The 17,659-nt window shown below is 31.0% G+C and overlaps 1 protein-coding gene across 2 annotated transcripts in view; it reads left to right on the top strand.

Annotated features, from left to right (window-relative positions):
* The window catches only part of LOC145260401 (uncharacterized), a 290,197-nt gene extending 276,213 nt beyond the window's left edge, over window positions 1-13,984 (top strand). For both annotated transcript variants that reach the window (XM_080118374.1, XM_080118375.1), the window contains one exon: window positions 12,985-13,984. In XM_080118374.1, the coding sequence (XP_079974500.1) occupies window positions 12,985-13,325 (341 nt within the window). In that variant the 3' untranslated portion in view covers window positions 13,326-13,984. The remainder of the gene's footprint in view (window positions 1-12,984) is intronic.
* The last annotated feature ends 3,675 nt before the right edge of the window (window positions 13,985-17,659 follow it).

The following is a 17,659-nucleotide window of genomic DNA, read 5'->3' on the forward strand; positions in this document are numbered from 1 at the left end:
AGATATATTAAAATTTGAATTTAACTATAATAAGTATTATGGCATCTGTTCAGTGCACATTTACCTATAAGTATGGCCAACCACTTATAATTCCGTAACTGTTAATTTTTTTTTTCCAAAATAAACAATTATAATAAACAGAACGACTCATAAAAATCTATCTATATTCTTCTTTCATTTTAATATACTTTCATAGAAATGTTTCTGTTATGTCAAAAAAAAAACTATTTTCTTTCCATCACAAGTGTCATGCTCATACATGAATTCTATAGCTTATATAACATACTGACCCAATGGGTCACGGGTAGTCTAGTATATATCTATAATATAAAGCTTAATGTGTGTGTGTGTGTGTGTGTGTGTGTGTGTGTGTGTGTGTGTGTGTGTGTGTGTGTGTGTGTGTGTGTGTGTGTGTTTGTGTGTGTGTGTGGTCACGAATAGGCTCCTATATGGTTGACTATTTTAAAAAACTGATTGCATATAATGATAGAAGATGTATCGAGACACAGGAATGGGTATGTTTGATCTTGCAGAACGGTGGTTCCTTAAAATTGTGGGCTCTGCGTTCGCGCCTGGTCCACAAAGTATGGAAATAAAAAATTTGAAAATGAAAATAAAAACGTTTACAAATGTTTTTGATATAGATGTACATAATAATACTTTGATAAGTATGTTTTAACTTCAATAGGGATAGTATAATAAAATTGTGGGGTCTGCATTCGCGCCTGGCCTCCATAGAATGGAAATATGTCATAGAGTTTAACAAGGTTTTTTAATATAGATCCACAGAATATTGTGATAAGTGTTTCAGTGTGAACAGGTATGGCATAATAAATTATGGAGTTTATCTATTTTATTTTTAGTTTCATCATATTTTGCTTTGGTTTTGATACCTCCAAATTCGAAGCTATCTCTTTACACCCCTTCCTTTATCATACTTTAATAAATCAGAGTCTATTTTCTGTAGGCTGTGTTTGAACCCAGTCAACGACGGGTACTTTTGCTAGTATATATATATATATATATGTATATATATATATATATATATATATATATATATATATATATATATATATATATATATATATATTTGAAGGTCGTACAAAAATAAAGTTTTTTTATTTTTTTAAACTCAAAATGTTGAAGAGCTATGAATACAGGAGTGCTACCATTAAATGAACGACCAGTTATGCTCCAAAATTTATTTTTCTATATAGCCACCACCATTATCAATGCCATTGTTGCAATATTTTTGATTTATAATGGGGTATCCTCTCTGAAATTTGGAAAATTCTATTTATAAACACTGGCAATAGGAACTGATGAACCAAATTAATTCACGTTTTGTTAACAACCGATCAGAAACCAAAATTGCTCCATAAAAATTGAATCTTTTTAGCATTCCAGCACATAATTTTTTTGTGTCAACATGAGAAGGATCTTCAGCTCTTTTGCTTGCAAAATTATAAAGTCCAGATTCTGTACAGAACAGCTGTCCACTGAAAATTCTTCATGTCCAGGATTTGTATAAAAAAGATACCCATTGGAGACTCTTCTGAAATTAACATGGCTTTCAATTCAAGAAGTTATGAGCCTAGGTGGAAGACTTTACTTTGATGGATCAAAATCAAAATTCAAATTGTGGCAAGTGAAATTTTTAGGATGTTTACAAATCTAAAAGTTACACAAGGTAATTCAGGCACAACTAAAAACAGAAACGACCTTGAGTTTATTGAAAAGAATGCAACAGTTTTTGTGGAATTAATACAGTGCTTAGATGACAGAAGTTTATCTCTGCTAATGTGATGGCTGCAAAGCATTGAAAATATCAAGAGAGCATTATTTACCAAAAGGAAAGCACAAAATTACTTCTTTATATACTGAACTGACATCTCTGAATCGCACGAAAGTCAAGACGATTATAGATTATATTATAAGAACCAAAATAACAGCAAATTCATTAAAAATGCATGGCAAAGTTATTAGCAACATTCTGTTAATCTCCACGATCCTTAAAGAGTTGTGGAGTGATTTTAAGCCATTTACCACCATGATAACTCAGAAAGAAAAACCCATGAGTTTTAATCAATTCAAGGTAGCACTTAGGAGTTACGAGAAAACTGAGAAAAGGATCACAAAAAAAAAAAAAAAAATCTACAAATATCATTAAATTTAAAAAGGCCAACTTAAAAACACCAAAATTAAATTATATCTTTACCTTGAATAAAAACCTTTTCCAAAAACAATTTTTCTCCTAAGAAAAAGAATGAACATTATTTGCTACAATTATGGGCAACCTGATCATAAGAGTTTCCAATGTAGATACAAAAATTTCAAAGGGGACTCCATTAACAATGTGGAGAGGTCTGTTAGCGAACACACATTTTTATTTTCATGTACGTTTGACGCTTCAACAAACAGTAACAACTTTCTTGTCGATTGTGGTGCAATGGCACATATAATTATGAAGGAATCAGATTTTATCAATTTTGATCTCAACTTTAACTCTCAAAGTCATTTTGTAGAGCTAGCCAACGGCAGTTGAGTAAACGATATCTTTTTGACGAGAAGCAATGCTAAAATCTTGCTAAGGAACAATAAAGGTGAACTTTGTTTCTATATTCTGGAAAACGCTTTTCTAAATCTGAAATTTAAACAAAATATATTTTCTGTACAAGCCACCACTAAACAAGATGCAATTATAAACTTTTGCCAATAAATCAAAACTGACGGACCCGAATGGAACTGTATCCACAGACACGTTTAATTTCAAAGACGAAAATCAATCATATGAAGAGGATGACTTAATATTTCCTCAAATTCATAATATAAATGACGACAATGAAGTCACCGTTGATGAGGACAAGAGTATTAATGATGACAGCGATGATGCTGATGTTAAAGTCGAAAATTCATCAGAACGTTACTTCAAAAGAAATAGAAAATGACCTGATTTTTTGTGGTTGACAACTTGGAAGATTATCAAGTCAACTATTGCTATTCCATGGATAATATGCCAAAAAGCTTTAACAAAGCAATTAATTCAGAACATTGTCAGCAATGGAAAGTAGCAATGGAAAGTGAAATAGATGCTTTAACAGAAAATAATACCTATTCAATAGTGCCTCTCCCAAAGGGTAAACATGTCATTACTTATCAAAGAGTCTTTACAAAAAAGACTACAGCGTCAGGCATTGAATAGTACAAGGCTAAATTTGTTGCTAAAAGATATTCTTAGATTTACAGTATGGAATATTTTTCTACGTTTTCCGCGACTACAAATCTAACGGCAATCAGAATTTTATTGTAAATCGCATCGCAATATAACCTTAGCATCTATCAAATGGACATAAAAAATGCTTGTTTAAATGCCTCGATAGACTGTGAAATTTATATTAACTCTCCAGAGGGATTCATAATGAAAAATAAAAGTTGCATGTGCAGGCTTAACAAATCACTGTATAGTCTGAGGCAGAGCGGTCGATGCTGGAATACATTATTTCATGATTGTATGATTGAACAACAATTGAAACAATGCCCAGTGGACCCTGTTTATATATCCAATACAAAGACAATAAACTACTGCTTTTAGTTTTATGATTCTATAGCATTTTAATCGCATCAAATTGTGAAACGATGTTAAGAACAGATTGAATAAAAAATTCAAAATAACCGATCTTGGCAAGATATTATGGTTTCTCGGCATGCAGTTTACTCAAGAAAAAGGAATTATTAAAATGAATCAATCGAGGTACATTGATAAAATCCTATTAAGGTTTGGAATGCAAGAATGCAAGAAACACTTTACACCGGTCGAAAATTATATCACTAAAAATACAGACACAGAATCTGAAATAATTGACGATAAACCATACCGAGAGATAATAGGAAGCCTTGTATACTTAATGACTGCTATGAAACCTGACATATGTTACACAGTAACAAAACTATCACAAAAAAAAAAAAATGATCAAGATCGATAATGAAGGATTTAAACAAAGCTAAAGAAGTCCTTCATTATTTAAGAGGAACTAAACAACAGCATTTAGCATTTAGAAAATTTACAAGCCTCTTAAAATTAGAAGGATTTTTAAGTTCAGATTGGGGAAATGATAAATATCCAAAAAGTATATCTGGATATTGTTTTAAACTATCAAAAAATGCGCCTATTATTTCATGGAAATCTAAAAAGCAGCAGATTGTATCTCTCTCTACATGTGAAGTGGAATTCATTGTGCTCACACATACTGCACAAGAAGCGCTATACCTAAAAGCTATTCTAAAGACTGTTTTAGAACCAGAATTAACTAAAACTCCCTTAGTAATTAATTGTGATAATCAAGCTAGCATAATCTTAGCGCAGAACACAGTAATTCACCAAACATCTAAGCATATAGATATTAAATATCACTTCATAAGAAATGAAGTAAAAAAAAAAAAGAATCCATTATTGTAAATTACATAGCATCAGCACAAAATATGGCTGATATATTTACAAAGCTGGTGACAAAAATAAAATTGAAACATTTTGCCTCTAAACTTGTCGGAATTTAACTTTAAATAACTTTTCACAAGCCCAGATATGTATTAAGAAAAGGAAAGGTTGTCCTGAGCAAGATGTTAAACTGCATCCATTTTGTTTGTATCAACACTTTTAATATACTAATGTGCAACAAATGTTTAAAATTTTACTAAAAAAAACAAACAATTATTAACAAAAAGTAAATAAAAAAGAAATTTTTAAAATTTATAAGTTTTTTAAAGGTAAACATCTGAAGAGTATGTGACTAAATATGCAGCAATAACATAATTTTGCAGACTTGTTAGTCGCAATACGAAACAATATTGTAATGGATACCTCTTGAAAAGTAATAAATGACCAACTGAGAAAACTTGATATTTGGAACTTGGAGTATTATTATATATATATATTTCTGTAAAAGTCTGAGGAAGCTACAGACGGCAAAAAAAAAAAAACCGGCCGGGTAGCTGAAACAATAATGTAACTTAACAGAAAGATACGGTAATAAAAAATGAAACGCATATTTGCTCTACAACAGTATTGAGTACTTTCTTCAGTTTTTATTAATTACCATTTCTACTATATATATATATATATATATATATATATATATATATATATATATATATATATATATATATATATATATATATACTAGCGGATGTACCCGTCGTTGACTGGGTTCAAAAACAGCCTACAGAAAATGGACTGTGATTGATGAAAGTATGATAGGTTATGATAAGGAGGGGGTTGTAAAGAGATAGGTTTTGATACTCAAAAATTTTACCCTAAGCAAAATATGATGAAAGTAAAGATAATTTTCACGAAAATATATTTTTTTATATCAACTTTGCTTCCATTCGTAGCCAAGAGTGACAAACAAAATGATGTTTCCTTACAAAGAGAAAATGTTATATATATAATAATATAAATATACAAGAAATAAATGTTACCATAGTCAATAAAAGTTACTTTTATGGTAGAAAAGTTCATTGGTTTGTATTTTTAAGAAGTTTGTAAAAAAAAATGTTATTTTTAATTCATGAACCGGTTTTAAAAAAATCAAAATGGCAGCTACTTTGAAATGGAGAGTCTCGTTTTCAATTTGAAGGAGGGGCACCTGAGCATTCTGTGTTAACAATTTAAGAGAGTTCCGTCAACGTAAGGAATATTTATAAACATATTTTAATGTTTTCCATTATTTTGTGCTTGAGGAATATTCGATTATGGCATGTGTAGTTTATATAAAAATTCATTTCGTTTTAATTTCGGTTCGCTGAAATTATTCCAAGTAAAGAGCATTAAAAACTATGTCCTTACAGTTATATCGCATAGGATTAGCAAATCTCTCGACGGTGGCAATCTTTCTAGGGCAATTGCTCTTGACATATCTAAAGCCTTTGATAGGGTATGGCATAAAGGTTTACTTCATAAGATCGCTAGCTATGGTATAGCTGGAAAAGTCTTCTCAATTATTAAATCATTTCTTTCTGATAGGTTCATAAGAGTAGTAGTTGAGGGGCAAAAATCAGAAGCTCACAGTATTAATGCCGGTGTCCCTCAGGGATCCATCCTGGGCCCAACTCTTTTCCTGATCTACATTAATGATCTTCCAAATCATATCCTTACATCATTTGTAGACATTTATGCTGACGACACTACCATTTATGGTACCACATCTAAGACAGTAAACGAGCAAGTTCTCTCCAATTCTCTCTCCTCTGATCTTGAGCACGTAGTACAATGGGGAAAGGAGTGGCTGGTTACTTTTAATCCATCTAAAACCAAGCTTCTCTCTTTACATCATCAACATTCTAATCCACATTTGTCATCAATTGAAATGAATGGCTCTCGTCTTCAGGAGGCCTCAAGTTTTGACAAGCTTCTGGGCTTGACCATTACTCCTGATCTTAAATGGAACACATATATCAAATCTGTTGCCAAGGCCGCTGGAAAAATGGTGGGATCTTTCTATCGATCCAGTAGATATCTCACTGCTGATGCTATTCTCTATCTATATAAGAGCCAGGTACGTCCAAGGATGGAATACTGTTGCCACATCTGGGCAGGAGCTGCTAGAAAGGACTTGTCCTGCCTTGATAAAGTTCAAAATAGACTTCGTAGCCTCGTAGGAGATGTCCTTTTCTCCTCCTTGCAACCTCTATCTCACAGAAGAGATGTTGCGAGTTTGTCTCTGATGTATCGTTATTTTCATGGAAAGTGTTCAACTGAGCTTCAATCTATGGTCCCCCCTCGCCAAACTTTCACAAGAAACACTCGTCTAGCTGTAAACACTATCAATAATTTCCCCCACTCTTTATCTGTGCCTAAACCTAAACGTAGATTCCATGAACAAAGCTTCTTTCTTAGAACTGCACGCCTGTGGAATTGTCTTCCGTTTTCCTGCTTTCCGACTGACTACAATATGGTTGTGTTCAAGTCTAAAGTAAATAAGTTCTTGATGAGCCGTTCCATATAAGTTATTAAATTTATCAAATTTTCATTACTAATGATTACTATATTGACCAATTTCTACTGTACACTCTTTAACCCTTATCCTTGAGTGGCCTCTGGGCCTTGATAATGTGGTGATGCCTTTGTAAAAAAAAAAAAAAAAAAAAATTTCAAAACAGAAAAACATGAACTGAACTTTTATTGACTATGGTAACATTTATTTCTTGTATATTTATTTTTTCAGGTAGTCGTTTGTTGGCTTTTCTGCTAAACACTCTTACTAAATAATATCGAGGAAATATTGGAAAACAAAGAAACAAAAACAGTTTTGAAAAATAATGAAGCTTTACTTACTTTTGTAAAATAATCCAAAACAGCAAAATGGGATATTAAAAAAGTAAACACATAATTACTTTAGTTTTTTTAAAGCAAAGAATCGATATAAATGTGAATAAGAAGAAAATGGCGCCCTTTTCAAGCAGAACAGCTTCGTTTCAGTTTTACAGTATTGAACGGTGTAGTATTGCGCCGTCGGATTCAGGGTTGTGCTATTGTAATGTAAAGAACCTGCAGAAAAGGTTGTAATCAACTGAATTCCTTCTGGTACACTGACAAAAAAAACTTAAACAGATACATAAATAAAAATAAAAAGGTTATGTAAATGTTTTTAAAAAGACACATAATCACGTGAGCAGGATTTTTTCCTTCTTTTGACATGATAACAAGTAATGTTCTTATTTTTTATTATTTATCTATTTATCTATTTTCGAAAGGGTGCCACGTGCAAGTGGAGAAGGGAAAAAACAGAGTTATGCAAAATTTGTGTCGAGAATTGTCTAAAGTTCCGACTTTTTTTGGGGGGCGGCTTTCACTTTAATAAGAACGTGAATTCATGAGGTGAATTTATGAGGTGAATTTATTCGACACAATATGATTCAACTCAAAATAATAAATAAAAGCTAACATGAATTAAGATTAAAGTTAAGGTGTTATTGTGGACCCTCACCCCTTTTAAAAAACTTTGTTAAACTTTGTGACATATTTACATTCTATAGAGGTCAGGCGCGAACGAACACTCAATAATTTTATTGTATCATATTTCTTCAAACTGAAACATAATTATCAAAGTATACTTACGCAAATAGATATGAAAAGTCTTTGTTAAAGTTTGTGCCATATTTCCATGGAGTACAGGCGTGAATGCAGACTCCACAATTTTATTATACCATCCCTATTTAAGTTGAAACATACCTATCAAAGTATTCTTATGTACATCTATATCAAAAACACTTGTAAACGTTTTTATTTTCATTTTTAAATTTTTTATTTCCATATTTTCTGGACTAGACGCAGACCCCACAATTTTTATGAACCACCGTTCTGCCAGATCAAACATATCCATTCCTGATCTTCGATAAATCTATCATTATATGTAATCAGTTTTTTAAAATAGTCAACCATATAGGAGCCTATTCATGACCACACACACACACACACACACACACACACACACACACACGTCCAACTTTATATTATATATATATATATAAGTATATATATATATATATATATATATATATATATATATTGGCATCACCACTTATCAAGGCCCAGAGACCATTCGAGGATAAAGGTAAGAGTGTACAGTAGTCAATTGGACAATATAGTAATCGTTAGTAATGGAAATTCGGTAAATTTGTCAACTTAAGTTGAACAGCTCATCAAGAACTTGTTTACGTTAGACTGAAGACAACCATATTGTAGTCAGCTGGAAAGCAGGAAAACGGAAGACAATTCTAAGAAAGAAGCTTTGTTCATGGAATCTACGAAATTACATAACCCCTTCTATATATTCCTTTTGTCAAACAAAAAGTTCTTAACTCGAATATATGTGTCTATATGTTGTTTTTTTCAGAATTAAAAATTTAACCACCAAACTTATATACTGCTCTATTCTTAAATATTGGGCTTTTCCTTTTTGGCTAGGATCACCTTGAAAGTATTACTTCAAGTAATATCTATCAGGATTTTTCATCTGAATTCTATCAGTGTCTTATCTTGCATATATATATATATATATATATATATATATATATATATATATATATATATATATATATATATATAAGCCTGGGCCGATTAATAGGAAGTGGGAATCAGAAAAATCAGAACTTTTGGAGGTATCGGAATCGGAAAAATTTGTGCCTGTTTTCTGATGCCGAAAACGATTCTATAAATTCTCTTTTTTTTTTTTATTTGTTTCAAACATCATTTTCCACTGTTGGTAGGAATATTAAAAAAATAGATATTTATTGATTTTAAACAACCAGTAAAACTAAAATCTATAGATCATCCCCCAACAAGCTTTTGTTTTTAAAAAAATATCTGCACATTTTACATGCGTTTTTACAACTCTACAGTTAAATGTATTTAGAGATTTATAAAGAATCAAAATTGGAATCGGAAATTTAATATTGAATCTAGAATTTAGAATTGGAAAAATATTAGAATCATCTGATCACTAATATATATATATATATATATATATATATATATATATATATATATATATATATAAGTGTTGGGACGATTAATCAGAATACGAATCAGGAATTGGAAAAATTGGAAGATTTTGGGGCATCGGAATCGGAAAAATTAATGCCGATTTTCCAATGCCAAAACGATTCTTTTAATTGTCTTTATTTGATTTTTTTTTTTTAAAGTAAAATCTTTCATTGCTGGTAATAATGATAAAATAAATATTTATTTATTTTAAATTACCCGTAAAGCTAAAAGTAATAGATCATCTCCACCAGTATATTTTTACATTTAGGAAAATATCTGCATATTTAACATGTGTTTTTACGAAAATCAGGGAAAATAACAATCTTGTAGTTAAATAATTAGAGATTTATAAAGAATCAGAATCGGTAATTGTATCGGAATCGGTAAAAATATTGGAATCGTCCCATCACTTATATATATATATATATAGGTAGTTGGTTAGCTGCACAAATGAAAGATTTTGTACCGCACTGTCAAGAAACTCTATCATGAATATCAACTGTAGAGACCTTCCGTGCTATGCAATTTCTCTTTGTAGCAGTTCTCACAAGGCAAGTTAGGTCAGCCTTGTCTACAAGGGTTTTCCAAATCTCAAGCTATATTGATGGCACCACTCGAGCGTTCCACGTGTCCATATTCTCTAATAATGATATCAATGTCAATGGGGGAGGGCAAGCTGTTCCAGCAGATCTTGCGGCCATGCATTTTCCAAGTCTTCTGGTTTTACATTGCAAATCTGTGGCCATTTTTTAATGTGGAGAGAAAGGGGACGGGGAGGAGAAAGGGGGACCAGCTCCCTCGAGGGGGTGGGGGAGCTGGATAGTGACAATTGGTGTGAAGGGTTTCCCCTACATTGACCAAAATTGATTGCTCCAAGAGTAATGGTCTGATATGTGGTGTTGCCCCCACATATAGTCTTTAGTGCAGCATCTGCCGGAGCAGATACTACACTTTGATTCCGGGCCAAGAAGGCTAGGTAAGTATGGCACAGTGATTAGAGTACTTGGAAAAATTCAATTGTAAAGTGATATTCTCCTGAAGGTTCAGTTCTCAGTGTGAATGACCAAAAAATACAATTATGAATTACTTAGGATCTCTGTCCAGTCATGGTTGATGGAACGAGAGCATAGTATCCTTGTGAATTCAATTAAACGGTTCTGTTTGAAATTCCATGCAGATTCCCAAGTTTGACAGAAACATTCCCGAGTTCCACAAGATACACCTGAAGAAAGTTGGAAGTTACATCAATCGAAATGTTGTGAAAATAACACTCAAGATGAGAACAGTAGTCCGAAGAATTCAAATGATGTTAAATTTGACTCTATATAAATATTTTTCTGATAAATTTTGAGTAAACAGGCAGCATATAAAACTAAGTACGCCTCCAGAGTGTTGATGAAACCATCACTTCAGAGGTAAGCAGCAACTGTAGAAGGAAAAGTAATATCAAAAGAAAGAATGACATTATGTATACATACAAAAACAAATCCTATCCCGTTGCAGTTACCCCATGACGAAGGCCAACAATTCAGAAAGATAAGAATAATAGTCTGCATTAAAAATAAATTAATTAATAATACTCATCTCAATAATGAATTTCAAGTAAATAATATATATAAAAAATCATTATTGATTTAAGTTAATTGATTTAAGTGCATCCCATTTCCACTTAGAAGAAGTGAAAATGAATGAAGAGGAACAGAGAAAGAAAGAGAGTAGCTTATACAAGCTATCCTTTTCACATTCTCTCATCTTGCATAACTAATATATCAGATGGTCACTGGGAAAAGTATGTATAAAATAGCAGCTTGTGTTCAATAAATTGCTTTTTACTACATATCAAGACATTATAGTTTGATCAATGCTATTCTATTGCTAAGTTGAGGCTTGTGTGTATTTTTCCTTTCTTTACGATGAAAACAAACAAGTGGGATCAGTGGAATACCTGATGAACCCAAGAAACTCTTGCCCTCATCACTAAACCCCATATTACTAGTTTTATTCTTATCTTTTTTAATTTCTAACTAGTGCTCTCAGCTGCAAACTTCATATTGCTTGTAAAAAGTAATCAAGGGTAACCTCTCTTATTGTTCACATCTCAAGCTATATTACTTGTCATATACATATGCGCACACAAACATACGCACGCACGTCCACACACGCACATATATTTACGTTCGCGTACATACACTCACATTCATGTGTATACGCACACACACTAACGTACGCACATGTACGCACACATGGACGTCACTTCCCTTCCAAAGGAAATCCACACATGCGCAAAAGACCACTGGAAACAACTATAAAAGCAAGAGACAAGTTGTTTCCAGCCCTTTTCAGACCAGCTTCCAAGCTGGGTGGTCTATGGACCAACAGCGTGCCTTTTCGGCAGGCGCACGCGCGTGCCTCACGCCACTTGCTACTATGTGGGACAAAAAGCTAACAGACTGTACGTACACTTTATACGCTTTCTCTCTCCATGAACTGGATTGACATTCTCACTCTTTCTCTCTATATATATACAACTTGTCCTTGAGAATGCCTTCGCGTAGCTGACTGCTAACATGGCTTGCAGTTTAACTGATGTCAACCCTCTATCCTTTTCTTTGTCTACACGCTGGACTATCATTCCCATCTTACACTACATTACGCACTTCTCTTCCCACACGCGAACAAACGATAGTGACCCGAACATGAGATGAACACACATTTCCTTTTTCCTTCTATACTACCAGTCTCCCAACAAACGATGGTTACACCCGCGCTGACATGAACACGTGTTATATCTAAAACATTCTTTCAACAGTAAATAAACAACACGTTTATCTTATCCAGCAATTAAGTTTTTGTTTCCTTCATTCCATTCGTTTCATTATTTTCTTTTGTAACGGGATTAGGATGTATATATCCTAGTCCTCTACAAACTCAAGAATCTTTCTGTCAAACTTCTAAATCTGCACAAAATTTTGAGGGAACTTTTTATTTAATCCATGGGTGTTTCATGCTCTTGTTCCAACAGCCATAGTTGGGTAGAAGTCCTAAGTAATTCGTAAGTGTATTTTTGAGTGTCACTTGCACTGAGGATTGAACCTTCAACCTCAAGAAGAGTGTAACTTTACGACTGAATTTTATCAAGTACTTTATCCACTACACCACATGTGCTTGCGTGAATTAAATAAAGGGTTCTATTCGAAATTCTGCGCAGGTTCCCGAGTTTGACAGAGAAATTCCTGTGTTTAACAGAGAAATTCCTGAGTTCGACAAGATACATCTGAAGAATGTCGGAGGCTACATCGATAGAGACGTTGCGCGAACAACACTCAAAATGAGAACAATAGTTTGTAGAATCCAAATAATACGTATAAATAATCCTCATATCATATATAAACTCAGAAACATAAACGAAAATAACAACTGTTTCCTTTTTCTTCTCTTTTCAGGAGCATACAAAACGCATCTGTTCACGTTACGGCTTGACTTAGGACTTCATGACGAGATTCCTGAAGCCTACGAGATGTTTAGCAATGTTAAATTCACGATGCCCGCCAGCACAATCTCCAAATGTCAGATCCGATCTATATCATGTGGCAATCCAACTCCACCGGAGAAGTGGGTGCGCTACATCGCGCACTACGATTTCAAAGTGGCCATCGATCACAAGTTCGAATCTTCTTCAACTGTCAAAAAAATACCTGAGATCGATAAAATGGTTGAAGCAGCCGGAGAGAGCGCCACAGCAGAGGAGGAAGCTTCTAGCCCCGGCACAAGCCCAGAATCATAGAGCATTACAATTAAAAATAGAAAGTTGAAAGGTAAAAAAAAATGTTTAAAAAAATAAATAAATAAAAACATCCATTCAGTAAAGGATGAATAAAAAATTAAAATTACATTTCTTAAAAAAATTGATGGCTACAATTAAACTAGTTCTAAGGGAGATAACTGTTGGTATAACAAGACTTAACTCCCCTGTTGACATAGCTTTTCTTTTTTTTTTTTTTTAATTGTAGGCAAATATATTTACATACATACATTCATTATTACACAGTATTAAATTAAATATTCATAAATAAATTGGACAAATAGACTGAAATTATTTCAGTCTTGCTTTATTTAAAAAAACTGCCATTTGTGAAAAAAAAAAAAAATCAAAGATGGACGTCTTGATTGATTGTCTAACCTACAGAATAATGAAGATACATAAATACTTCAAATCACTAACAACTTTGCTTCATTCCAAATCCCTGTTGCTATAGAAACAAAATATGCATCAATTATTTATACAACAAGATGACAGCTTGACAGACGGACGAAATAATATTCTCAGTGTCTTTGCCTTTATAGGGGTCAAGCTGTTAAAAATAAAAACATTTTAAAAAGTCAAAATTACAAATGGTGTAATTATAAAAAAGCAAAAAACAAAAAAAACAAAAAAAAAACAAACAGATCTCAACATTTTTTTCCCCTGCTAAAACAAAAGTTGTCAATGAGTAGCCCAAGCATATCATAAAAAAATGACAAAAATGTTCACTGTTCAAGGTATATATCTAGAAATAGATCTCTAAAAGTGTAACTGAAAAATGAAAGTGTTTTTTTGTTGTTTTAATTTTAATTTAACTTAATTATTTTTTTTTATTATTAACCGTACACTAAACATAAAATATATGAAGATAGCCTTAATCTTCTGTGGATGAAATCTACGAAAATTAAGCTATAAACGCTCAAAAAAAAAAAAAAAAAAAGAAAAAAGAAAGAAAAGAAAAGAAAGAAAAACACACGAGAGGAGGCCTAACTGACAGGAGAAGGGACATCGAAAATAAATAATATTTGTGATTCCTTGAAACATCAAAATTATTACAAAATGGTTGTTCCCATCTCATGAGCTATTTATGTCATTTTATTTATTCATTTATTTTACTTTTAACCGAGCAAATATGAAATAAAAGAGTTTCATTCAAACGAAGTTTCATTGCTATAAGTATGAAAAGTATTCCGATTCGCTTCGTTATCGTAGCAAAATTTTTAAAAAATTTAAATATTGAATTTTATGTAAAAGTAATGGTATCTACTGAATAGTCAAGTCGCAGTAATGATCATATCCAAAAAATTACGAAAAATGATGAAGTAGAAAATTAATTATTAATGAAAACAGTTTTCGGAGACAATTAGCGAAAAATAAAGTTGGCTATAGATTTTCAGTTTGTTACCATTCAAACACTTTGGTTTCTTATTTTGCAAAACCCAATTTTCGCTTTAAAAATTATTTTCATTAAAAAAATTAATTTTCTATAAGATCGCTTTTCGTAATTTTTGGATATGTTCATTACTGTGACGTGACCAATTCAGTAGATATCATTGGTTTTCCTTAAGGTTCAATATTTCAATTTCCGAATTTTGTTAAAATAACGAAGAAACCCCATTTAAAAAAAAAAAAAATTTTAATAAGGGAGATAACTGTTTTAGTTTCGCCGTTGATACAGGGGAGACAATATTTTTTCAATGCATTTTTTTTTTTTTTTTTTGTGCATTTTAGATAAAAACCGATTGTGCTACATTTTGAAAATCATTAACATCTGTTTGATGAGCTGGGAACAATCATGTCGAAAAATTATACTTAATGAACAAGTAAATCTAAATACACCTGTTATAATAAATAGCTCGTTTTTACAAAGACATACAACACTCTTAAAGATACACAATGATAAATATACTTTAATATATATATATATATATATATATATATATATATATATATATATATAAAGTGTATGTATGTATACATGTATATATAAATATTTAAAGATATGTGTATGTACATACCCCACACCCTATATATATATATATATATATATATATATATATATATATATATATATATATATATATATATATATATGTATGGGGTGTAGGGTATGTACACACATATATCTTTAAATATGTATATATATGTATACGTACATACACTTATATATATATATATATATATATATGTGTGTGTATATATATATATATATATATATATATATATAAACCGAAAAATTGTTTGTGTGTTCATTGACATTTTGTTTTTATTTAAAGACTTTCTCGAGAGGATTTTAGTGTTTTGAATAAAAACAAACATTGATGAAGATAAAAATAATTTTCGATCATGCTTTTTTCATTATGTTGGGTTATTAATTCCATAATTATCATCCAGCAAGAAAACAGAAAAAGGTGTTTCCTTTATTTATTTTCTTAAATAGTGTCTTGAATGTGGCTTGCCTGAAAAGAAATCCACAAAATATTTCTTTAAAAAATAAGCAGCAAAAAATAAAAGTTTTTTAAAAAAATTCTTAATTAAAAAAATTAAATCAGGAAATAAATGTTATAAGAGAAAAAGAAAGAAAGAATCAAATAATCTTGTAATTCTAAATATCCTACCTTTCTTTAGCTAATCGATTTATTAAATAAAAGTATCGAACTAAGAATTATGATGACATTTCTGCGGTTTCTATATGGTTACTCTTCAACTAAACAGAGAAATAGACAGTCGAAATGCCATAAGATTCATAATTTATTATCCAGTATGAAGGGGTGGGGGTGGGGGGGACAAAGAAACAAAATGATTGGACAAATTATCAACCAATCACGATCGAAGAACTTGCGGCTGAAGGTTACAATGAATATATGTTGTTTTTTTTTTTTTTATCTTAGACTTCAAACAAACAAACAAAATTAAAATAATTTTCTTTTATTGTTGTTTGAAAGGGAACAGAAATATCTTTCAAAAGATTATTAAAAACAAATATATAAATTAATTAAAATAAACACAAATTTTATTATTTGTTATATAGTAATATGAAAACATATTTTAAATATATATATATATATATATATATATATATATATATATATATATATATATATATATTACTCGAGGTTAATATTTTTCAAAGATGAAGCAACCAATGAAGTTTTAACTTGGTTAATTCAAGAGTGCTCAATACCGAAGTAGGGCAAGATATACTTTTTGTTTGTTTTACATAAGCCTTGAAATAGTGATGCAAAAAACTAGATCCAGTGTGCAGAACATTTTTTTATAGAAGGTGGTGTTTGATCAACATTTCTGGGGAGCCATGATTTAATATACTGTTTTGTTTTTAAATCCCCAAAACAGTTTTTCATGGTAAACAACTGATGATCCTTAAAATAGCATTAGTACTAACGTGAATTCTTGGAAGCAAACTAATACAGTGATTGAAAGAAATTAATTGACTTACAAGCAAAATCCATTTTTTTTTTTTTAATAGTTTTAAAAACTGGAAAACTTTCAAACTATATATATATATATATATATATATATATGTATATATATATATATATATATATATATATATATATATATATTACGAAAGTCTATATTTCAAATTTTAGGATGTTGTCAATCTTACTGTTTATTTCTTTCATTATCAAAGATTGCATGACTAAAACAAAATACAATTGCAACTACTCTTCCGATTTTTTTCAGACTTTTGTAATCATGCCCATACTCCTTTTTTTTCTTTTTTAAAATTAATGAGTTCCTATTCTTCTGATGAGTAAGGGCAGAATTAATTAAAAAATTGCCATAATAATTACATAAATGATTTTGCACTATGAAATGGTGCTATCAAGAATTGAACATTTTAACATGCTGAAAGAAATAAACGGTAATATGGATATCTTGAAATTTGGAATATAGACTTTTTGTCATTTATTTGTATGTGCTCTGTAGTTACATCGAGCTTCATAAATTAAAGGATTAGTATTATAGTATTAATAAAAAGTGAAATATAAGTAAATAAGCATATATATATATATATATATATATATATATAGTAAGTTATGAAAATATATATGGCAATCAAGCTATACAGAATATTCTGCGTTTCATTCTCATGAGAATTCATCAGACTCATGCCTGACGAATTCTCATGAGAATGAAACGCTTATGCTTGACGAATTCTCACGAGAATGAAACATGAAATATTCTGTGTAGCTTAATTGCCATATATATTTTCATAACTTACTACCTAGCTCTACCTATGTATTGAGCACTGTTGAAGTAAATACTGTAAAATTTACGCATAAAATTATATC

Source organism: Euprymna scolopes, chromosome 36, assembly GCF_053919585.1.
Source record: "Euprymna scolopes isolate OS-2025 chromosome 36, ASM5391958v1, whole genome shotgun sequence".
In the NCBI taxonomy this organism is placed as follows: Eukaryota; Metazoa; Mollusca; class Cephalopoda; order Sepiida; family Sepiolidae; genus Euprymna; species Euprymna scolopes.